The following is a 19741-nucleotide window of genomic DNA, read 5'->3' on the forward strand; positions in this document are numbered from 1 at the left end:
CAGCTTATCCAAGGGGGAATGTGATAAATGAACTTGTAGCACATCTTTACCATTCTTTAAAGTCTTGTCTCTTTCCAAGGTTTGATTAAAATATTTTTTGGTGATCGCATTTGCCGCTAATGTGGAACAATTTACTGGTTTGGAGATAGACTTAAAAAACTGCTTTGTTTGGCCACTCCCGTTTACACTCTTGGCTTTTTGATTTTTTATTTTCTTCAAGTTGGTTCTAAGATCCGTTTTCTTGGATTTTTTGCAAATATTGTGTACGCCTCTTTTCTGGGTTTGGTAATTTTGTCCTTAAACATGACCACCTCCGGCGGCTTACCGATTTTACTAGCACCAATTAATTGTAAGCTCCCTTGTACATTTGTTGCAGCATCCAGAGAAGTTTCATATATAATGCCTTCCACATACGGAACTACTGTCTCCACACGTTGTACCTTTGCATCTATAATTTGATTTTCCTCTACACAAGGAGCTACAGTCTTTGAGCATTTTGGTTTGCCCTCTATTGATTGAGTTTCTGATTGTAAATTCAATTGGCCCATAAGTTTTTTATACAATGATGCAATGTCCTCAAAATGTTTTGCCAGTTCTTCCGTTTCTTTCTCATCTGAGACTTGTTTTCGAGCCAATGTATCACCGCAATTTTTCTGCCATATAGCTATATTTTCCACATTAATATGAATAAGGTCTACCTTGGAGTTTAGAGCTTCAAACAATCTAGCAAGAGACATTAGAGCTGTATTCATATTTTCGACAGTCATCACAGAAGGTTCTTTAAATTGTGAACCCATATTTGTAACCGACTCATTCCTAGTCTGTCTCCTAGGGTTTGGAGGACTGTAAGTATTGAGGATTCAGACTCTGATGTATTACTCTCCTGAAACATAGTCAGTGTTTTTGATAGGTCGGATTCAACTACCCTGGCTATGAAACAGGAATCCGAGGATTCCAATTCTATAACCGCAGCATCCGTCACCACCTCTACATCAGATTTGTTCAACAAGGGTACAGCAGTTCCAGAACGAACATTCTGCAAAATCATAGTATCCGATAATGAAGTGTTGCACAAGTGTTTAGCATCCTTAGTCCCATCATTCCCTTCCGTATTAGTAGGAGAACTCATTAACAATTGCAGAGCTATAGCAATTTCTTGATTATTTAAGAGTGGTCGCGCCTCCACAGTCGAGACACTCAAGTTTATTGCTTCTGCTAAAGGTTTCTTTAGAGCAGGAGAAGTTATTGTGGCAAACCCAAATTTGCGCAAATCACCAGTTCCAATGGTAGAATGGGTTCTTTTTCGTGAAGGTCGATTATCCCAGGGCGCACTTTTTACCCTGGGGCGGGCTAATTTTGGTGTAGATACAAGAGTTTCTTTCCAAGTGGGGTGAAATATGGTACGCAGTTTTTCAGGGCCGGGCATGCCTGTGCAGAGTGTAAACATTAATGTTTGTTAACATCCACACAGGCAATCTCTTTAAGTGAACCACCACAATTTCAATATCCTATAAGGCAACGTGCCACTCTGCTGATTTGGAATAGCGTTGTCGTTTATTTCCGCTCTAGCTCCCCGCTGCGCTGTAACAGAGCGACACAGCGGGACTTACCTCAGTTACTAGGCCGGGATCAAAGAGCTAATACCCCCGCAGTCGCCTGCCTAGTGGTCACGCCTTCAGCGCCAAACAGCCGCACAACAGCCGGTGGCCTTGAACCCAATGGGCTTAACGCCGCAAGGGTGGTTGGCTCAGCGCTTTGAGGATGATGGAAGTCACGTGATAAGTCACGTGTCCAGCGCTAGCCCCGCCTCCTCCAGGAAGCACACCAGCACCAGCAAGAGCCCCTTCACAGCTCGCAATGCTGGTTTAAAAGCCAAAAAACGTTTGTTTTTGCAGCACAATGATTTCCAGTCAGTGCAGCACCTTTCACCGCTCGGGCGGTTGGCTCAGCGCTTTGGGGATGATGGAAGTCACGTGATACCTTTCTTAACTGTTGTGATCATAGGAGGGGTTACTAGATTCTCAAGTCCATAGTGGGGAGTGTGAGGTACAATAACCTGATTGAGTCTGGCCTCAGGAGTTCTGGTGCCTTCACTGTTGAGATTATAAGAGGGGCGATTGGATTCTCAAGTCTATAGTGGGGAGTCTGAGATATAACAACCTGATTGGATCAGGTTTTTAGAACATGGTCATAAGATTGTCTTTTGTGTAATGTTGCCTGGGCATTGTGTTCCAAACCAGGAATGACATAAGAATGAATAATGTGGTTTATTGTATGCTGGCATAATATAGCATGTTGTAACTACCATACCAGCACAATATAGCAAATCATAGCAAAACGGGCATGGCAAAATATACTATGATGTAACACAGCAAAGCATATGGGAAATTGACTTCACCTCACTGGCATAGTCACCAAAGACAGATGCCAGCACATTGGCCTTAGCCTTGATTTTCCAATGCCCTGTACCTATGCTCCCTTTGATGGGTTGACAACAAACCTTCCAGAAACTTTATTTTACATATTCTGAATGTGTTTGCTAAGCTTTGTTGCCTCCTCCTGTTGCTCTTGAACAGCTGCAGAGTGAGGGATTTGCTGTGGCTTTTCCTAAGATATATCTCGATGTTTACAGCCCATTTCTCTACATACGTCAGTAGTGGGTGTCATCACACTTATGCTCAGCAAGCATTATTGGGCGGGGGTGGGGGAGTTTCTGTGGACCCTGACTGCTTGTTTTCAGAACAGTAGGTGAATAACTTCTGTGTGGCTATCGTCCCATTTGGTGTAGTCTTAGGCATATCGGGGGTAACACACTTCACTGCTGCAGTGCCAGAGCAGTTTGATCACAGAACCAAATAGCTTCATCCAGCTAGGTTACTCATTATGTGGAGCTCCAGATGTTTTTGACTACACTTCCCATAATCCTTCACTTTATGACTTGAGTGTTGTTTCCAGAGGAGCTGAATATTAGTTTCAAGTAAGCGTAATTTGATGGTATGACATCTCCATTAAAATGGTATCGGCTGTTTTTTGTTGTGTTTTTTTTCTTCTGGAAGGCCATCACTTTGGTCTTTGTTTTGTTCCTGTTCAAGTACCGTAGGTTGCAATAGATTCCAAGTATGCCCATGCTTTGTTGTAACCATTGTTCCGTTGGAGACAAGAGGTGCTGGTAATTTGTGTACTGTCAGAAGCTAATCTTTGCATCTCATAATGTTTGGATGTAAATAAATTGTCTATAGGGAGCCAAGTAATTCATAAGAATGTTCAAGAGAATTGGGCAACATCCTTGCCGCACTCCCTATTCTTGTTGGCAGAATTCTGACCTCATGTTATCTATTGTCATGCTACATTCATTCTAACTGATCACATCATATGTTTTCCCCAAAGGTACTTTCTGCAAGTCCCAGGAAGGGAACTGTGTGCCACAGTGAGTCAAATAGCATGCACATGTTTTCATCTCTGGGCAGAGGGACATATTTGTCTAATGGCTTGTGGAAGGCATAGCCATAGTTGGTTATCCCGTGCTTGTTATAAACCCTTTTGTAAAAGATCTCTTTGTCTTGAACATCTGTCTGTGTTCGATAGGTTACTGCTGCTTACACAGATGTAGATATAGTTACTTGGGCGCCGTTCGTCAACATTTTCAAATATAAGTGTAAAGAGTCCTTTTGGCCATATTTTGTGGAATTTCGCTGAGCTACGTGCCAAGGTGAATCATTTTGGTTTTCTTTAGTGTAACTAGAGTTGGTCTATTTGATCATTGTGTTGTCAAATGGGTCCAACCCTGCTGCTTTGCCAAATTTTAGGCTTGTAGGTGTTCTTGTAGCTCTCTCTTTTCTACTGGTATAATTATTTGACAGCCTTTTATCATCCTTCCTAGTGTGAGTAATTTTTTGACAACCCCTACTTGACCTGGCATGTGTTGTTTCACTTCCCTAGAGGTTTGAGAGTGTGCTTTCGCCACACATTTCACAATGTGAGAACTATGCCTGTTGTTGTCGACTTTGTATGTATACTCTGTGATGAATCATTGGATGTTGTCACTTCTTCCCAAGAGGGAGCCCTTTCACATCAGGCCAGGGAGGTGAGGCCCCTACACGATAGTCCCCCTGGGGGTGGTATTATGCGTGAGGATCTCATGGGAAGGGACTCCATCCCTAGGGAGAAGGACAGCCCTTTATAATACAGCCCTTGTGAGAACATCACCCCCCCACATACTCTAACCTCTCCTTCTTCTAGTAACCTCTTTGTCGACAGTAGACCTATGTACTGTTATAAGGCAGAATAACTTAAGGTTCTGCAAAGCACTGAGACGAAGAAGAACATCAATGACCTTGGTAATCCAAGTACTGGGACGTGTTGGCCCCACAGAACGATATAGATGAAACCAGTGAAAGAGAAGAAGGACTTATACAATGGGCCCAGACACTGCTAACAACATTGTATAAAAATCGATAATGGACAAAACACCTTGTCTCAGGCAGCCGTGGAGGACGTCAGGTGTTTCCTTCGCACTGAACCTGGTCAACATACATGTAGAGATGGCTTATTGTACTAATTAACACAGGCTATATTTCACTTGATCTTCAGGGGTTAAGTAAATGATACCTTCTGAGTTGATTGAGTTGGTCTTTAATTTTTAATTTATTTTTTAAAGCATGTGAACCCAGACTATCGGCTATTAAAGATTTGTTGTCACTGGGTCCCACATGATGTTTTTGTATGAGATGTGGAAGTGAGGCTGGTATGAGGTGAAGTGATGTTGTACATTTGGTGACATGGTAGCACTCTGCATCCCGCTAACATACAATGTTTGCAGATTTCCTTACCTATTCACTTTTAGATAGGCGGCACATCAGTGCTCACTAGGGAAATTGGAGCAAAGGTGGGGCCAGATAGCAACTGTTTTCTGTCCCCCTATTTTTCACCGATGATGTTCTGAATGAGATGCGTATCATCACCTCTCTCTTGAATGTTTGTATGCAAGGTTGCACATAATTACAGTGTAGGTGTTTTTGGCCAATCTTTGTAACATTTTTCGAGCTAGGGCATTCCCTCATTAGCTCTTGTTTGGCGCTCCTTTGAGTGTCTTATTTATATAATAGTCCCATTGGAACTATCCAAATGTGGTAATAGGTACATTCTGGTCATTCATGACTATGCCACACTTTAACCTGAGGCCTTCCCGTTGAGGAATAATACATCTCAGCAGATCTTAAATGACTTGACCCCTTTTCCTCTCACGAGTGGGCTTCCCAAAAGAACCTTTTACAGACCAGTGTGATCACATTTATGAGTAAGATTATGCTGGAAGTAAAGCAATCCTACAGATTAAAACTTTAAGAACCTCAGTATATCACTCCCAGACAGATGGGTTGGTTGAACAGTTCAAATAGACCCTGAAAATCATTTTGAAGACATTGGTAGAGGCCGATGGCCATAATTGTGATATAATGATCCTTGGACGTTATTTGCCAACAAGAAGGCTCCCCAAGATTCCTTGGGGTTCTACCCATTCAAGCTCCTCTATGGACACAATTGAAGACACGTCCTAGACAAGTTGAGAAATACATGGGGAAAATGAGTAGAAGCCATCGTACCTCTGTCTCAAACTGCACAGCGGATTAAAGAGCATATGACCATGGTGAGAGATATAGTACATTCCCACCTGGCAAAAGTGCAGGAAAATCAAAAAGGCCAATATGATAAAAAGGCAATACGCTGTCATTTTAAATAAATATCTTTAGCCCCAATCATGACTCCTTTGTGCACCCTTACATCTCCTTCTAGAAGGTATTGGACGAGGCCTGTCCAATATCGGTTTTCTCGCGCCTTGGATGCTCTTTTCTTTCTCGACAGTGTGCTGAATCTTTGTCATGTTATTCATTTCTTATAGCCTGGCCCAGGGTCTCTGTGTTTCTGATTAGAGAGTTTCCTCAGTTGTTTGTGCAGTGCTTTGAAATAAGAGTCAAGCCAGGTGTTTTGCTATCACTAAAGAAGTCACAAGACTCCTAAGAAGGGCAGTGGTCATAGAGCTCTTGTGATTTCTTTAGCAGCTAGGTCTAGCCCTTCTGAAACCTGACTGTATTCTCCTAGCAGGAAGAGTTCCCCCTACTGTTGATGGTTTGTTCACATTATATGAACAATATATTATTGTTCTTGAAACTTAATTTGCTTTACATAATTTCATTTTGTTTACGTTTTTCTCCCTTTTTCTATCCACTACTTTAAAGGTATACAATAATCATAGAAGAAGCCAATCATAGTATCTACGTACACCTTTCTGAATACATTTGTATCTTTATGTCAGCAGTAAACACGGTGGCTCCTCATTTTGAAATGACCACAAGAGGATGTTCAAGTTTCTTTACTATGATATGGTCGGCGGAGACCGATTGATATCGTGCAACTACATGCAGAAACAACTTTTCTTTTCACATGCCCTGGGCAATTACCACATCACGTATTAGTGTAGCTCATTCCTGACCTTAGTTACTTTCCTGATATCTTCTATTTTGGTTTTGCATACGTTAGCCGCACAAACAACACACGAAGATGGGGGACAACTTACACCCAATGTATCGGATTCTGACGTGCCCTGATAATGTGCAACCGCGTATCAGCCTCTCAAGGTTAACACTTCAATTGAGCATTTAAAGAGGCCTTCCTAAGGTATGTTAAATTTGCCAGTTTTTAAAACATTTTTATTAGAACCACATCTAGCACTAAATCACTTAGTGTATTTTGGAATCTTATTAGGGAAGTAGTCTTAAATACCTGAATAACATGCCTTAATAGTTAGTGGGGTTTTCACTGCACTACTTGACATATATGGACCATATTGATAATGGTTTTTTGCCGAGAATACATAAACTAAACGATGTCACTGCTCAGCCCCGCTTTCTTTGTGTTAATTAACTCTTTTTTCTAAAGATGAACTTATCTTTTTAAAATGCACTTAGTTTGCCAATGAAGGAATGCACGAAACATATATTACTGAATCCCTTAACCAATTGATTATCACTTGTGAGAAATGTATGTCATATTTCATTCATCTGTGGTTAAGCAGTAACTAATGATCTACTATTACTAATTTTCTTGTTGTTTTGTTTCTTTTGTTTAAAATGTTTCCCTCCTCTTCCTTCTTTTATTATGGTTTGCGGTTCTCTCTGTTATACCTTTTGTTTTTTTGTATGCAGTAAATCTGTTTTGGGTATGTTATCAAACGTATATCATTCTAACATGTGAATATACCATGAGTGTCATGTAACTGCTTTCTTATTTTTGTTTAAATTGTGTTGGATATTTTTATGTTTGATCAATTAATATATATAGCCACCAAATTCTTATTAACCCAACATTCGACATGTATGATGTACTAGATGCCTGATGAAAACCTTAGCCCGAAACATGCGTAGGCCCAGCATGAAGTGATCATCAGTGATGTATATAAAAAGGATCTTCTATGAATTCTAATTAGGACGTGGCAAAATAAACTATTGCTAAATAGATGGCTCACATACACAGTTATGCTTTGATCCATTTAATGCAATATATTCTTTAAACTGTATGGTTCAAGATGAATCAATGTCATAAATACATTCTGCAAAGGAGGTGCAAATATCTTCCAAGAAATGCCCCACTTCTGTATAACACTTTGTTTACAAAGATTCTAGTGAGACAGTTCCTTAAGAGGAATTGGAGGGCTAATGCCTGGTTCAGAAACAAATAGAGTTGGGGTAGGGTTTGGCTGCAAAGCCCTAATGTGCGGTGCTTATTTATATTAACCACTACTCTGGATTTCTTTAAGAGGTAACCAATACTCCTGCAGAATTGGCGTCATTCAAAATAGCCTACCATACAGAAAAAGACTCATATATACCTAAATAGTTGGAGTGCTCTAATCAGTAACTAGAACAATTTCAAATACAGAACATTGATAATCAAACTAAACTTGCAAGGCACATTTATAAATCTTGTATATAATAGAAAATGCCATTTCCTGTAACAGCCAAACACGTTTGAAACCTTCCAGGGCTGTTTCTCAAGTTTTTATTGATTAAGCTGAAGGAAGTATTGCTCCAGGGGTGTTCACATTGAAATTGCCACTTTCTCACTCTGTGCCAACATACTATGTTATTTCTGACTCACTCCTTAGGAGGAATCTATTACATTTTTGCTTTTCATCAATTCTTATCATTGTGCATGATTGTCTGAGTTACCTGCTCACTTCTCAGCTTACTTCCTCTATAGGTTAAGAGGCCTTTCGGCTGCAAAATACGATCTCTCACAATAGGCCTATTTTGTGATTTTATATGTCACAAAGTTTTCGATATAATCCATGAGCAATTTATACAAACTGCATTTTGCACTTGTAAGTTCAACTGACTGACAAAAAAAGATTAGTTATTTTTAATTTTGCCAAATTTATTGTGAAAGCAAAAATGCTCAATTTAGCATACCCCTACAATTTACCCTTCCTGGACTACTATGTGGGCTTCTACTCTTGCCTCTTCGGGTAACAGTTTTATGAACTGCTTCATAACTGGCTTGAGGTGTTGCAGTGTTGCTAAACACTTTTTCTTCTGTGTCCCTGAGGTGGCTAACTTATGTCTGACTACATTTACTTTCTTACTTCCTCTTTCTGTAGGAGAACCAGTGGATGAGGGAGGTATCATTCATTAATGGTTTCTTAGATGTGGTGGCAACATCAGAAACTTGCACTGATGTACCGTTTCTAGAAACGTCTGTGAACCCTGCAGGAATTCTACGTCTTTCATATGTTGCAATCCCAGGGTGTTGTTAGATTGCAGTGTAAATCCTAATGACATTTAAAGATCACCTGATTAAACAAAAAACACAAAACACGATAATTTGTCACATATGATTAAAAGTTTAATATCCACATGCTAAAACGTATGTAAACCTTTAGTTTCAGCACACGCTGGCACCCTCTTCAGCAGCAATGACTTCCACTAAGTGTTTCCTGTAACTGTCGGTCAGTCTCTCACATTAGATTTAAGGAAGTTAGGTAATTCCTCCCAAGGGAAGTGCTTCAATTCTGTGTCTTTAAGGGGCATCCTTGCTTGGTCATCTTGCTTCAGGTCAGACCATGGGGGCTAGTTCTAGACTTGTTCCAGGTTAATTTAAAATGTGGAATTTCTTCTTCTCCAGCCAAACGTTTGTAGATCTGCTTGTCTTGCTGCATGAACCACATTAGGTAATGCTTCAGCTCACGCACACATGGTATGTGTTTCAAACAGTTTTGAACTTGCTGACATTCAATATCCAAGAACTGCTACAAAGTATTATTTAAAGATATTAAAATGCTGTTTTCTTCGTCTACAGTGTGAGGCTCTGCCTCTTTACCCAGTCTCCCCATAAATACACGTGCGCGTGCGCTTCTGCATGTGCGCTTCTAGCTGAGTGCTTCTGATGAGTGCTGTTCCGCTGTTCAGTTGTTCAGCGGGCAGCGCTCGCCAGAAACATTCTATTGTGAATATCCATTGACGAAAGGTACGCGCATGGTAATTAACCCGGGCGAGTCACGGAAATGACTGCATACACTTTAAAAACTGATATTCGTTTTGGTGCCTGAGATCCAATGATTGTACTCTGGCGCTGGCAAAGTGAGAGCTATAGAGATATAGTTGTAAATTTCCACACTTGATAAGTGTTTGCAATCCTTGTTGATTTATTTGTCAATCTGAGTTCCATACATTAGTTGTCATCTCTGTAACATACATATTGGTATGTCAAGGTTTTTCATGTATTTTGACAAAAAGCATCATGCTTTAGGTTTTGCTAGTGCCGACACGTGTTTCAACCTTAAGGTTTTTCTCAAGGCCGTAATGTCAGTAGGCCCGGCTGGGTGTGGGTGATCACCGCGAGACCACGAGAGACATCCACACCCAGCCGGGCCGAAATATTACTCAGTACAACTATTTCTATTTACCATCAGTAGTGTGGTCCCGGTAGGCCATCACCTACCGGGACCACACTACTGACATTACCGCCTTGAGAAAAACCTTAAGGTTGAAACACGTGTTGGCACTAGCAAAACCAAAAGCATGATGCTTTTTGTCAAAATACATGAAAAACCTTGACATACCAATATGTATGTTACAGAAGTGACAACTAATGTATGGAACTCAGATTGACAAATAAATCAACAAGGATTGCAAACACTTATCAAGTGTGGTAATGTACAATTATTTCTCAAAAGCTCTCACTTTGCCAGCAACAGTGTATAATCATTGGATCTCAGGCACCAAAACGAATATCACACTAACCTGGGACAACAGGAGCTTTTCCTCCTGAGATCTACATACAGGCGGCAGACAAACATCAGAGAAAGCTTACACAGGAATTTTGAGCCAACAAACCAATACTGCGGGGATCCATAGTTCCCAAAGGCTCCAACACTGCTACACCACTTTAAAAACTGATATGCCTATTAATATCCTGCAACATGAGAAGGCCTACCATACAGTGTATGCAATCTCTTTGCCGCTATTTGCTCATTCATCGAAAGAATACGCAAAGAAAACCAAAAGAGCAAACTTGAAATTGACACGTTCGAAATCTCTAACATCGGCCGTTCGTAAAATCGTGGTTCCCGATGACACAGGCCTATTCCATTGAGGAAATGCCATCGTAAAGAGGGATTTTACAGCTAAAGCACAAACACAAGAGTCTGACCTTGATAAGGAGAGAGCTATGTCAGTAATAGACAAAGAATTGCAAATATCGGATGCTGACCAATCGGATGCTGACCAATCTCTCCATTCCCCTCTACGAGAGAAAATGCCTATCTACAACTGGAAATAAACGCTTCCACTAATGAAGCTCAAATGATGATTCAAACCCATAAAGAACATTTTTTCAAATGAATTCCATTATACTCGGAATTAATAAAAAACAACTTCCTGAGTCCTGAACTGCCCGATCTGCACTCACCAAACGGCATCTATAGAAAACCAGAAATTGGCTCCACTGAGTCATATGCAAACCCTGCAACCTCTAAGGAAAATGACCCCTAATGATTTATCCGACTGCGAAAATGGGAACTTGAAACCCCCTGTCAAAAGAATCACTGAGCAATGCACCAAATAAAAGCAAGCACCCACAAGTTGTTCATGAAACGCAATTTGGAATTTCTGCAATTCACCATGCAGACTTATCTCACTCACCTAACCTATACCCAAATGGAAGTGCTTCAATTGACAATGCAACTTGCCTGTCTGAACCCTCATTTGATAAGCCCATGCCAAGGCCCTCGGTTGGCTTAAAGCAGCATATCAATCCAGCATACGAAATAGCTCTTTCTGCAATGAACACTGGAATAAACTATTTGAGACCCTTGAAAAAGGAAATGCAGGATCAAATGCTGATATCACAAATAATAGCCAGCAACATGGACCCATTAAGCCAACTATCAATCTCCTATGTGAACATGGAGAATCTCCTTCACTAATGAGCTATCTCAAAGCATGAACTAATAGCCAAATGCAATCAGTTGCATGCAGAAAAGCTAGAACCAGGCACGATAGTGACACATTTGTCTACAATACTAATATCAACTTAAGCAAGACAATGAATAGTATATGCTCAAATACTAATTAAAAAAGAATGGCTCAACCAACAAAGACTTCTGAAAATCACAGATTGAGTTTCAGCAAAATAAGAACTGAAAGCAATACCATAAAAGACCCTGGTGATAACATGGAAACAATGGAAAATACAACTGAACCAATCGTTGAGCTATTCTCCTGCCAAAAAAAGAAAAAGTATAAAAATAGAAATGAGAAAGTGCAAAATAAACCTTAAAAAAGAAAATCTTCAAAAAAATGTGACTTCAAGATCCAAAAGGTTTGTGAACAACCTAACAGCCCCTTCAATCTCTGAGGATATAACGCAAGCCAGTACTTATCCACAGAAGAGCAAGATTGACTTGAACACGCACAATGATAATTCACCTCGGAAACAAGATGATGTCAACCTTGATATAACGATTACAGAAGAAATGATGCTAAATATATTCACCTACTCATTTACATCAACTTACAAAAATGAGGAAAATAAGATCATAATCAATATAACTGACGATGAAACCAATGAAACACAAGAACTGGCAGACAGGAGAATGAAGAGACCTCAAACAAATATCTCTCACCCGAAACCACAAAGCTTTCTACCACTGGACCAAAAACAAAAGAAATAGTGTACCACAAATCAAACCTCAAAAAAACCTGTGTCTATCCATCAAAGCTCGAAGATCACCAAAATGATTATCCAACAGAAAGAGCGAGAGGCTGAATTAAATAAATAAAAAAGAAATCAGAATGAGGCTTCATCCTCAAAGTCTCTGAATACAACTGCTAAAAAGGTAACTGTGAACGTGTGAGATACACCAACAGAGGGTGATGAAAGAAAATTACGAACGCCTGAATTAACAAACAAGCACGATATACTGAGTCGATCTGACATATTGACTATAACCATGTTAGATCGAGCAAGGAATGAGCCTTATCCTAATAGGACTACTATATTAACAAGCTTTTGGGGTACTGCTGAGCTGAAACATATTGAATCCTGAGATATCGAAGCTATCTACATCAAAAACTCAAAACGGTTGGATATTGCAACACTAAACATCCTGTCACAAATCGTAAAGGGACAAATATGGAGCAGTAAAGAGTCTTTAGCAATCTTAGGTATAGACTTTAGCACCAAGCGTTCCTATACAACTGTAAAAGAAAGTGATGAGAGATCGAACCATAAACAAGAACCAATTCACAATAGACATATGATGAAACATCCACTACGCACACATTGTGAAGGAACAAGAGGAACCTGCGAAAAGAGGTGTACGGTAAATCCAACAAAAGCACCCCCAGCGTAACGAAATGGTTCTGGCTTTGACAAGCCATTGAAACAACGAATCACATGATTAACCATTAGAGCCTAAACAACATCCCTAATTACCTATTTAAGATGCTAGTCTGGAACACCAGAGGCTTCACTCATTTGCTGAAAAGAAATCCTGAACAGCCTCTATACAATTACAACTTAAAATTATTACAATAAACCTGGATCACGTCACAGCCAACAATTCCTAATTACGATGTCTGTGGGATTCCTGCAATAAAGAAAAAAAAGGAAGACCCATGGCAGGATTATTGGCTGCCCTATGTTTAAACTCGGGGGGTAAATTATCCCCATGGCTCACTCGTCATCCTTGTATACAAGTACTTAAACTGGGAAAAATCACTCTCTAAATACTTCCATTGCAATACTAAATTTATATTGGATACCCGCTCTAATATCAGATATAGAATTTCTAGAACAGGTTACTAGTATACTAAATATTATTGAATCTGAACCTCTACGATATATGACCATAATTGCTTGTGACCTAAACACAAGATGTCTAGACGATAATAACCAATTAACAGCAAAAAGCAAGAGCTGGATGAAATTAATGAATGAGAGAAATGTCACCATCTTGAATAGAACTATCTCAGGTGATAAGAATCCGAGAGCTACATGGAAAAGAAATGGAGCAGAATCCATAAAAGATTATGTATTCATATCATCACAAGATCTAAACAAGGTACATAATTTCAGAATCATTGATTCAACATGTAGCGATCACAACATGTTGGAAACTTCATAGCTGATCAACCCAACCCGTGATAACCCAGTTTACACAAGAATAATAAACAATGGAAGAAATAAGGTCAAATGGACATCTACTAAAATTGAATCACGAATGATCAAAAAAACTAAAGAGACCATTCATATAACAAAGGAGAATCCCGCAGATATATACTTATCATACAATTATTTTTTAGCGCTGTTTCAAGAGCAAACACAAAAACATCATTGACCTGAATTTATGCATAAACACGTGAACAACCTTAATATAAGATCACTAAAAGCAGACATGTAGTGCAAAATAAGGAAATTATCCAATTTACCTACAGATATCCGCTCAAATGAAATGAAAAAAATAAAAATGAAATCTAAAAACTGTGTGAAACATCTAATTGCACAAAGGAAACAAACAATGAGAATATGCTAAAAATGTTATCAACTAATTCCAGTGCACCAATTTGGCACCTTCTAAAAAATGTGAATAATAGTGGTAATCAATCCCTCCTACTAAATGCTATAAGTGAGAAGACCTGGACTGAACATTACAGCAGTTTGTTTGCTGACTATGTGGAGGAAAACAGTAATATAACTAGCATTGCTAATTTACAAGAACTGAAGATAGACCGACTAGATATATTGCTCGAAATAAAGAAGCTGAGCTTTTCTCGGGCCCCAGGCCTGGACGGTCTATCCAATGTCACTATAAAAAAAACACCTGGAGCATTGAGACAATGTACTATTCAACATCTTTAACACTGTTAACCTTACAGGAAAAATTCCTCACTCATGGTAACAGTCCATTCTGATCCCAATATTCAAAAAAGGAGAAAGAAACGACCAGACAAACTACAGACCATTAGCATTACTGGACTCTGCTGGGAAGATCTATTCAAGACTCTTATTAAGAGACATGAAAATATGGTTAAAAACTGACAAAAAGAATAGGAACTGCGACCAACCTAATAATATTGTCAGCATTAAAAGAACAATCATGTCTCCCCCAGAGACCACTATTTATAGCTTTTGTGGACTTCAAACAAGCGCTTGATTCAATATCTCGAACAAAATTATGGGAGAAATTGAAAGTAGCTGGATGTCTGATTTACATATTAAATGTAATCATACTATTCTATATGAACACTACCATCAGAATTAAGTTGGATGAAAAAGGCCACCTATCACAACCTATAATGACATTTGGCGGCTTAAAGCAAGGGTGTCTTTCCGCTGCTACTCTCTTCAACTTTTATATCAGCAACATCAGTTTCCACCTAATAATGTCAAACACCTACCCACCGAAACCAGGGAAGCAACAGATCTCTTGTCTTTTCTACACTGACGACCTGGTGATCATAGACGAGACACTGGCCTCCAAGGCCAGCTAGCAGCCTTACAGAAATACACAGACCTAAACAATCTTGAAATAATCACTACAAAAACGAATATCATGAGAATAGAAAGTAAAAAAGCATCACTCAAGAGCTTTGAATTTAAATGGTCAATAAATCAATCTCACCTCATATCTGTACCTGATTATAAATATCTGGAGTTAACATTAATAACAATAAAAGTGATACACCCTACAAACTTGAAATAAAATTAAATTGCTATCATCTCAGGGCAAAATCATTCAAGCAAAATATGGGAAATTTTCATTTAGCCCATCCCTTATATATTATAAACAAAAGGTAGTACCGACGGTGGCATATAGATCTGAATCCAAAATGCCTCAACATCATCCTACCTGGGATTATATCAAAGGCCTCTATTGGAAAGGTTTATTACCAGTTCCGATTAGCTACCCAATATCAATCATCAGATATGAACTGGGTTTAACTTCTCTAAAAAGTCGAGTTTGGTGGAATACGCTATCAATATATAGGAAATGCCTGATGCCGAACGAATACAACAACACCTTAATTCCAATAATATCTGAGTTTCTAATGAATGACACGTGTAAACACATGAGCAACTGGAGAGAAATATGTGAAACACTTCTTGAAAAAGCGAATATCTCTAGAGAAACACTTGTAAAGAATCCAGACAAAGCGAAAAGAAAAATGTGGGATTATGACTGGATCAATACAATGTCACAGTGCAGATCATGTAAGATATGCATGAACTCCTGTTTCCTCCCGACAAGAAGAGAACAGTTACCGAAATATCTTTTGAAATTCCCTGATCTAAGATATCATGGTCAAATAATGAAAGTAAGATTTGACTTGTGGCCCACCAGATCTCTACTTGCCAGACACAACTAAAAGATGGAATTGCCTACAAGCTGCAGGTTTTGTAATAAGAAAGCTGTGAAACTCTGGAGCACCTATTGACAGGAAGTGGTAGATATGCACCAGCAAAACCTATTTGGAGTCTTGTCCTTGAGCCAAAACATACGTGAAGCACATTAATTTTTATATTCTAAAAAAAATGTACAAACACTTTTCCATGCGACCTGCCCCAGTGGGGGAAATTCCGCAAACCATGGTCTCTTGTGCTCTTCCGTTCTAAGTTCAATGTTTCCCATCAAATATGAGATCAAAATGGTATGATCTGATTGTTTACTTTTTGAGTTCCTCTGTTATCTTCATTTGTGACTGATCCAAAAGATGGCAAACAGCATTCTGAAGATGGCATCTACCCTAGGGAGCATTGTGGCGGGTGCATGGACATCATTCAAGCATCTACTTACCCATGCGCTCACGTTGATGCGTAGATTACATTTAAAAAAACAGTTACAATAATAGAAACAAGCAAGTCGATTACAATGTGTCCTCAGCATGTGGATCTTAGAGATGAACACTGCAAAAAGACAACTTTGAATATTTAGGGAAAGTTTACTGAAGTTCCATCGCTGTGGTTGTGGGGGATTCAAAGTTAAAGGGGCATGTGCGTCAGGCAGAGAAGTTAGGTTGAGTGTGCACGGTCATATCTACTTGTCTTCGGTTATAAGGTCTAATACACATTTCAAGAGCTTCTTTCCACTCTTATTTCAGTTCCTGCTATCATATATCAAAAATATGACACCTGAACAATTTCTTAGATTATGAGGAAACAGAAGCAGCAACATGCTACCAACAGGATGGTACTCTGGCAGTGGCCAGTATGTGGAATGCTGGATCAGAACATCCCTTTTTAAGAGTAAACTGGATTGGGGCCCTATGTATGGTATTCATGCTTTTGCAAAGCAGGGAAAAGAAGAGGGGGGAGTTTAGTGCACCAGATATTTTTGGGTCTATAAAAGCAGTGTAGTGTCCAAATAAGAAGCAGAGCTATCCATACACCAAAGAATAAAGGTTTTGACCTCTGGCTGGTTTTTAAAAAGGAATAGTGAAAACTTTCAGCTTCATACAATGTGCATCAGAAAAGATGAATACGAGGGATCCCCTCGAGTAGAGCTCTGTTGCCAAGTGCATCATCAAACCTGCTTATAATGTTCTACAGGTTAGGGATCCCCTTCCTAACATCGCTCATGACGCTCGCAGTATCACAAGGCTGTACCAAGTCTTGAGGTGCTTTCTGGGTGTAATCTGCCGGGGGTTGCCATGGTGCCAAGACATCTTTACGATCTCAGAAATGTCCTCTTAGCAATGTTCCCCTTGGTCCCCATGGGTCATATGATGTTGTCATTTTTTGGCATCTTAGGTTTTTGTACCTTGTCTTCGCGTATCATCTACCAAGGCTTTAGCATTGACTCAATATACAGAGGGGATTTCTTTTCAGGAGAGGTAATGTTGCCTTTTTGGTCTTGCAACATAGTTTATGCTTCTTATTTTAGAGTTTCTAGACCCTTCAGAAGGAGTCGTTGACTGGTTTTGTGCCAATGGTTCTGTCCAGAATCCCTGTGGGAATTATAGCGGAACTGGACATGAAATGACCAAACAAGCACTATCAGTGCTATAATGTCTTCTTCCTTCTTCCCGGATGAATTCAGCAAAGGTGCTTTTTGGTCTTTAGGCCTCATTTATCTCAGCTTCAGGTGTCATTGTCCAGGAGCCTTACAGCCCTCACCAATGCATACATACATTGCTCTCAGTCATGAGACAATCAAAGCAATCCTCATAAATAATGATAGCCACAATTTGTCAACCATGGACAAAATACTCTACACAAAAGAGAGGGAACCCGGGCCCAATTTCTTGTTAATAATAGGCCAGATGAGAGCTCCAAATGTCTACAAATGTTACCTCATGATTTACAAAAATATAGGTGGTACATATATTATACGGGAAAGATCTTTCTGCAGAATCAAAGGAAGAATAGGAAATGCTTCATCCTAGAACTATAAAAAAAAATGCTGATGTGGTAAAAATGAAGTATCCAGCGACATAGGGTATTGAGCCCCCATGGATTGTTCAGATGACATGGTTAAATGTTTTTCACTCTACATAATACAGTTGTTCTAAATACTTTTAAATGTAGATAGGCATGAACAACACATTTCGATCCCTCCCTTATTCTGCCACATAAAATAAACATAATAAGTCAGTTACGCCCTGTACACCACACTGTTCAGGATCATGTTATGAAGTTTTTAATGAGTCTGTGACGCATTAAGAAGAGATTAGCTGTTGTTTCCATACTCCCATCCATGTCAACCAAATTACTTGAATATTGGAGAGTCAATACCTCTACAGACAAAAGTTCTTTTTTAAAATACATGTTTATTAATTCTGGTGGTTATTACACCCTTCTCGAGTTGTCACCTCTACTCCTCAAGAAGAATGTCCCTGGGTGCGGAGAAGGAATGGAACATGTTAGGCAGTGATTACAATGAGACATGAGCGGGGAGAAGGCAACAGAAGACACAATTCCTTCATGCGTGAACCACATGTGAAAGACAAGTTTGTGTCTCAATATTTGGATTTGGTTTGAAGTTCAGGTTCAGGTTCCGGGTGTATATGGGCAGGAGAGCATAATAGATATGAACGTATGGACATTATTTGCATGTGATTTATCAAGCTTTTTAGTTTTTTTTAATAATAAACACATGCATCCAATGTATTAAACTTGTAGTTTTATTTAAGAAACATTGGGAAGAACTATAGTGGAACGGAGTCTATAGCTGATGTGGGAGATATATGTAATATGTAATAATATACAATGAATCAGGGAAAGGCTCCTGTGAAATGTTACAAATGGAAAGAAAAATGTAGATACAGTGAAAAAATGTAAAAACGGAAAACAAATGCAAATAGAACTAATTATACCCGGTGCAGAGAAAAAATAGCAAAACTAACTGCACAAATGTAAACAATCGATAGGCAAAGTCTTGAACTCACCAAATGTTTAACAAAAATATCCCTGAACAGAAAAATTGACCAATGTGAAGGCAGCCATGTGAGAGATCCTATTTGAATGGCCTGCAAAACATCTCTGAACTGGACTGTTGGGTTTTATTGCTTCTCTGACATTACATGAAACAGTTAGAGGTTAAGTCCCAAATGATGAGGAGAGGCTACTTAAAGTGATTTCTATCCATTGAATGGTTGAGGGATCTTCACAAGAAACAAGACAGATAGCTCAAGCCATCTTGTGAAGATTTGGGCAGTTCACGGCTGTAGATATCCTTATTTTGTTAATGTCGACGCAAAAGAACATTGTGGTATGAATCAGGAGAGAACAACATAATCTCATGGGATGCCAGCAGAGTGGTCAATCTTGGAGGCTACTCTGATATCTGGTAATGCACTAGGTACATCGGTCAACCTGGAATACCATGGGGGAACAAATACAATCCCTCACTGTGTTAAAACAACATGCGTGGCGGCGAGTCCAGACCTACCGCACTGAGGTTTGCAGCATTTGCTCGGGCCTGCTTGAAGACGGGTTCATCTTTGCTGATTGTGTAATGATGAAGCAGCTCCTCTCCACCAGACTTGTAAGTGAGCTGTGCAGCAGAAACACAAGGAAAATTAGGATCATTAGACCGCAGCACACAAACATACCAATGTGTCCAGTGTATTTGTGTATTCTCATTCCCCATTGCATAATAAGTCATTAATCACATCAGAAATCATAAAACATCATGTATAAAATCACAAAGTAATCTAGCTATTAATGTTTATAACTAAAATGGGATGTG

General features: G+C 39.3%; 1 protein-coding gene across 2 annotated transcripts in view; it reads right to left on the reverse strand.

Annotated features, from left to right (window-relative positions):
- The window catches only part of NRAP (nebulin related anchoring protein), a 515982-nt gene that overhangs the window by 200302 nt on the left and 295939 nt on the right, over window positions 1–19741 (reverse strand). For both annotated transcript variants that reach the window (XM_069611850.1, XM_069611849.1), the window contains exon 22: window positions 19442–19546. In XM_069611850.1, coding sequence (XP_069467951.1) covers window positions 19442–19546 — 105 coding nt within the window. The remainder of the gene's footprint in view (window positions 1–19441; window positions 19547–19741) is intronic.

Source organism: Ambystoma mexicanum, chromosome 8, assembly GCF_040938575.1.
Source record: "Ambystoma mexicanum isolate Mex_15411 chromosome 8, UKY_AmexF1_1, whole genome shotgun sequence".
Classification (NCBI taxonomy): domain Eukaryota; kingdom Metazoa; phylum Chordata; class Amphibia; order Caudata; family Ambystomatidae; genus Ambystoma; species Ambystoma mexicanum.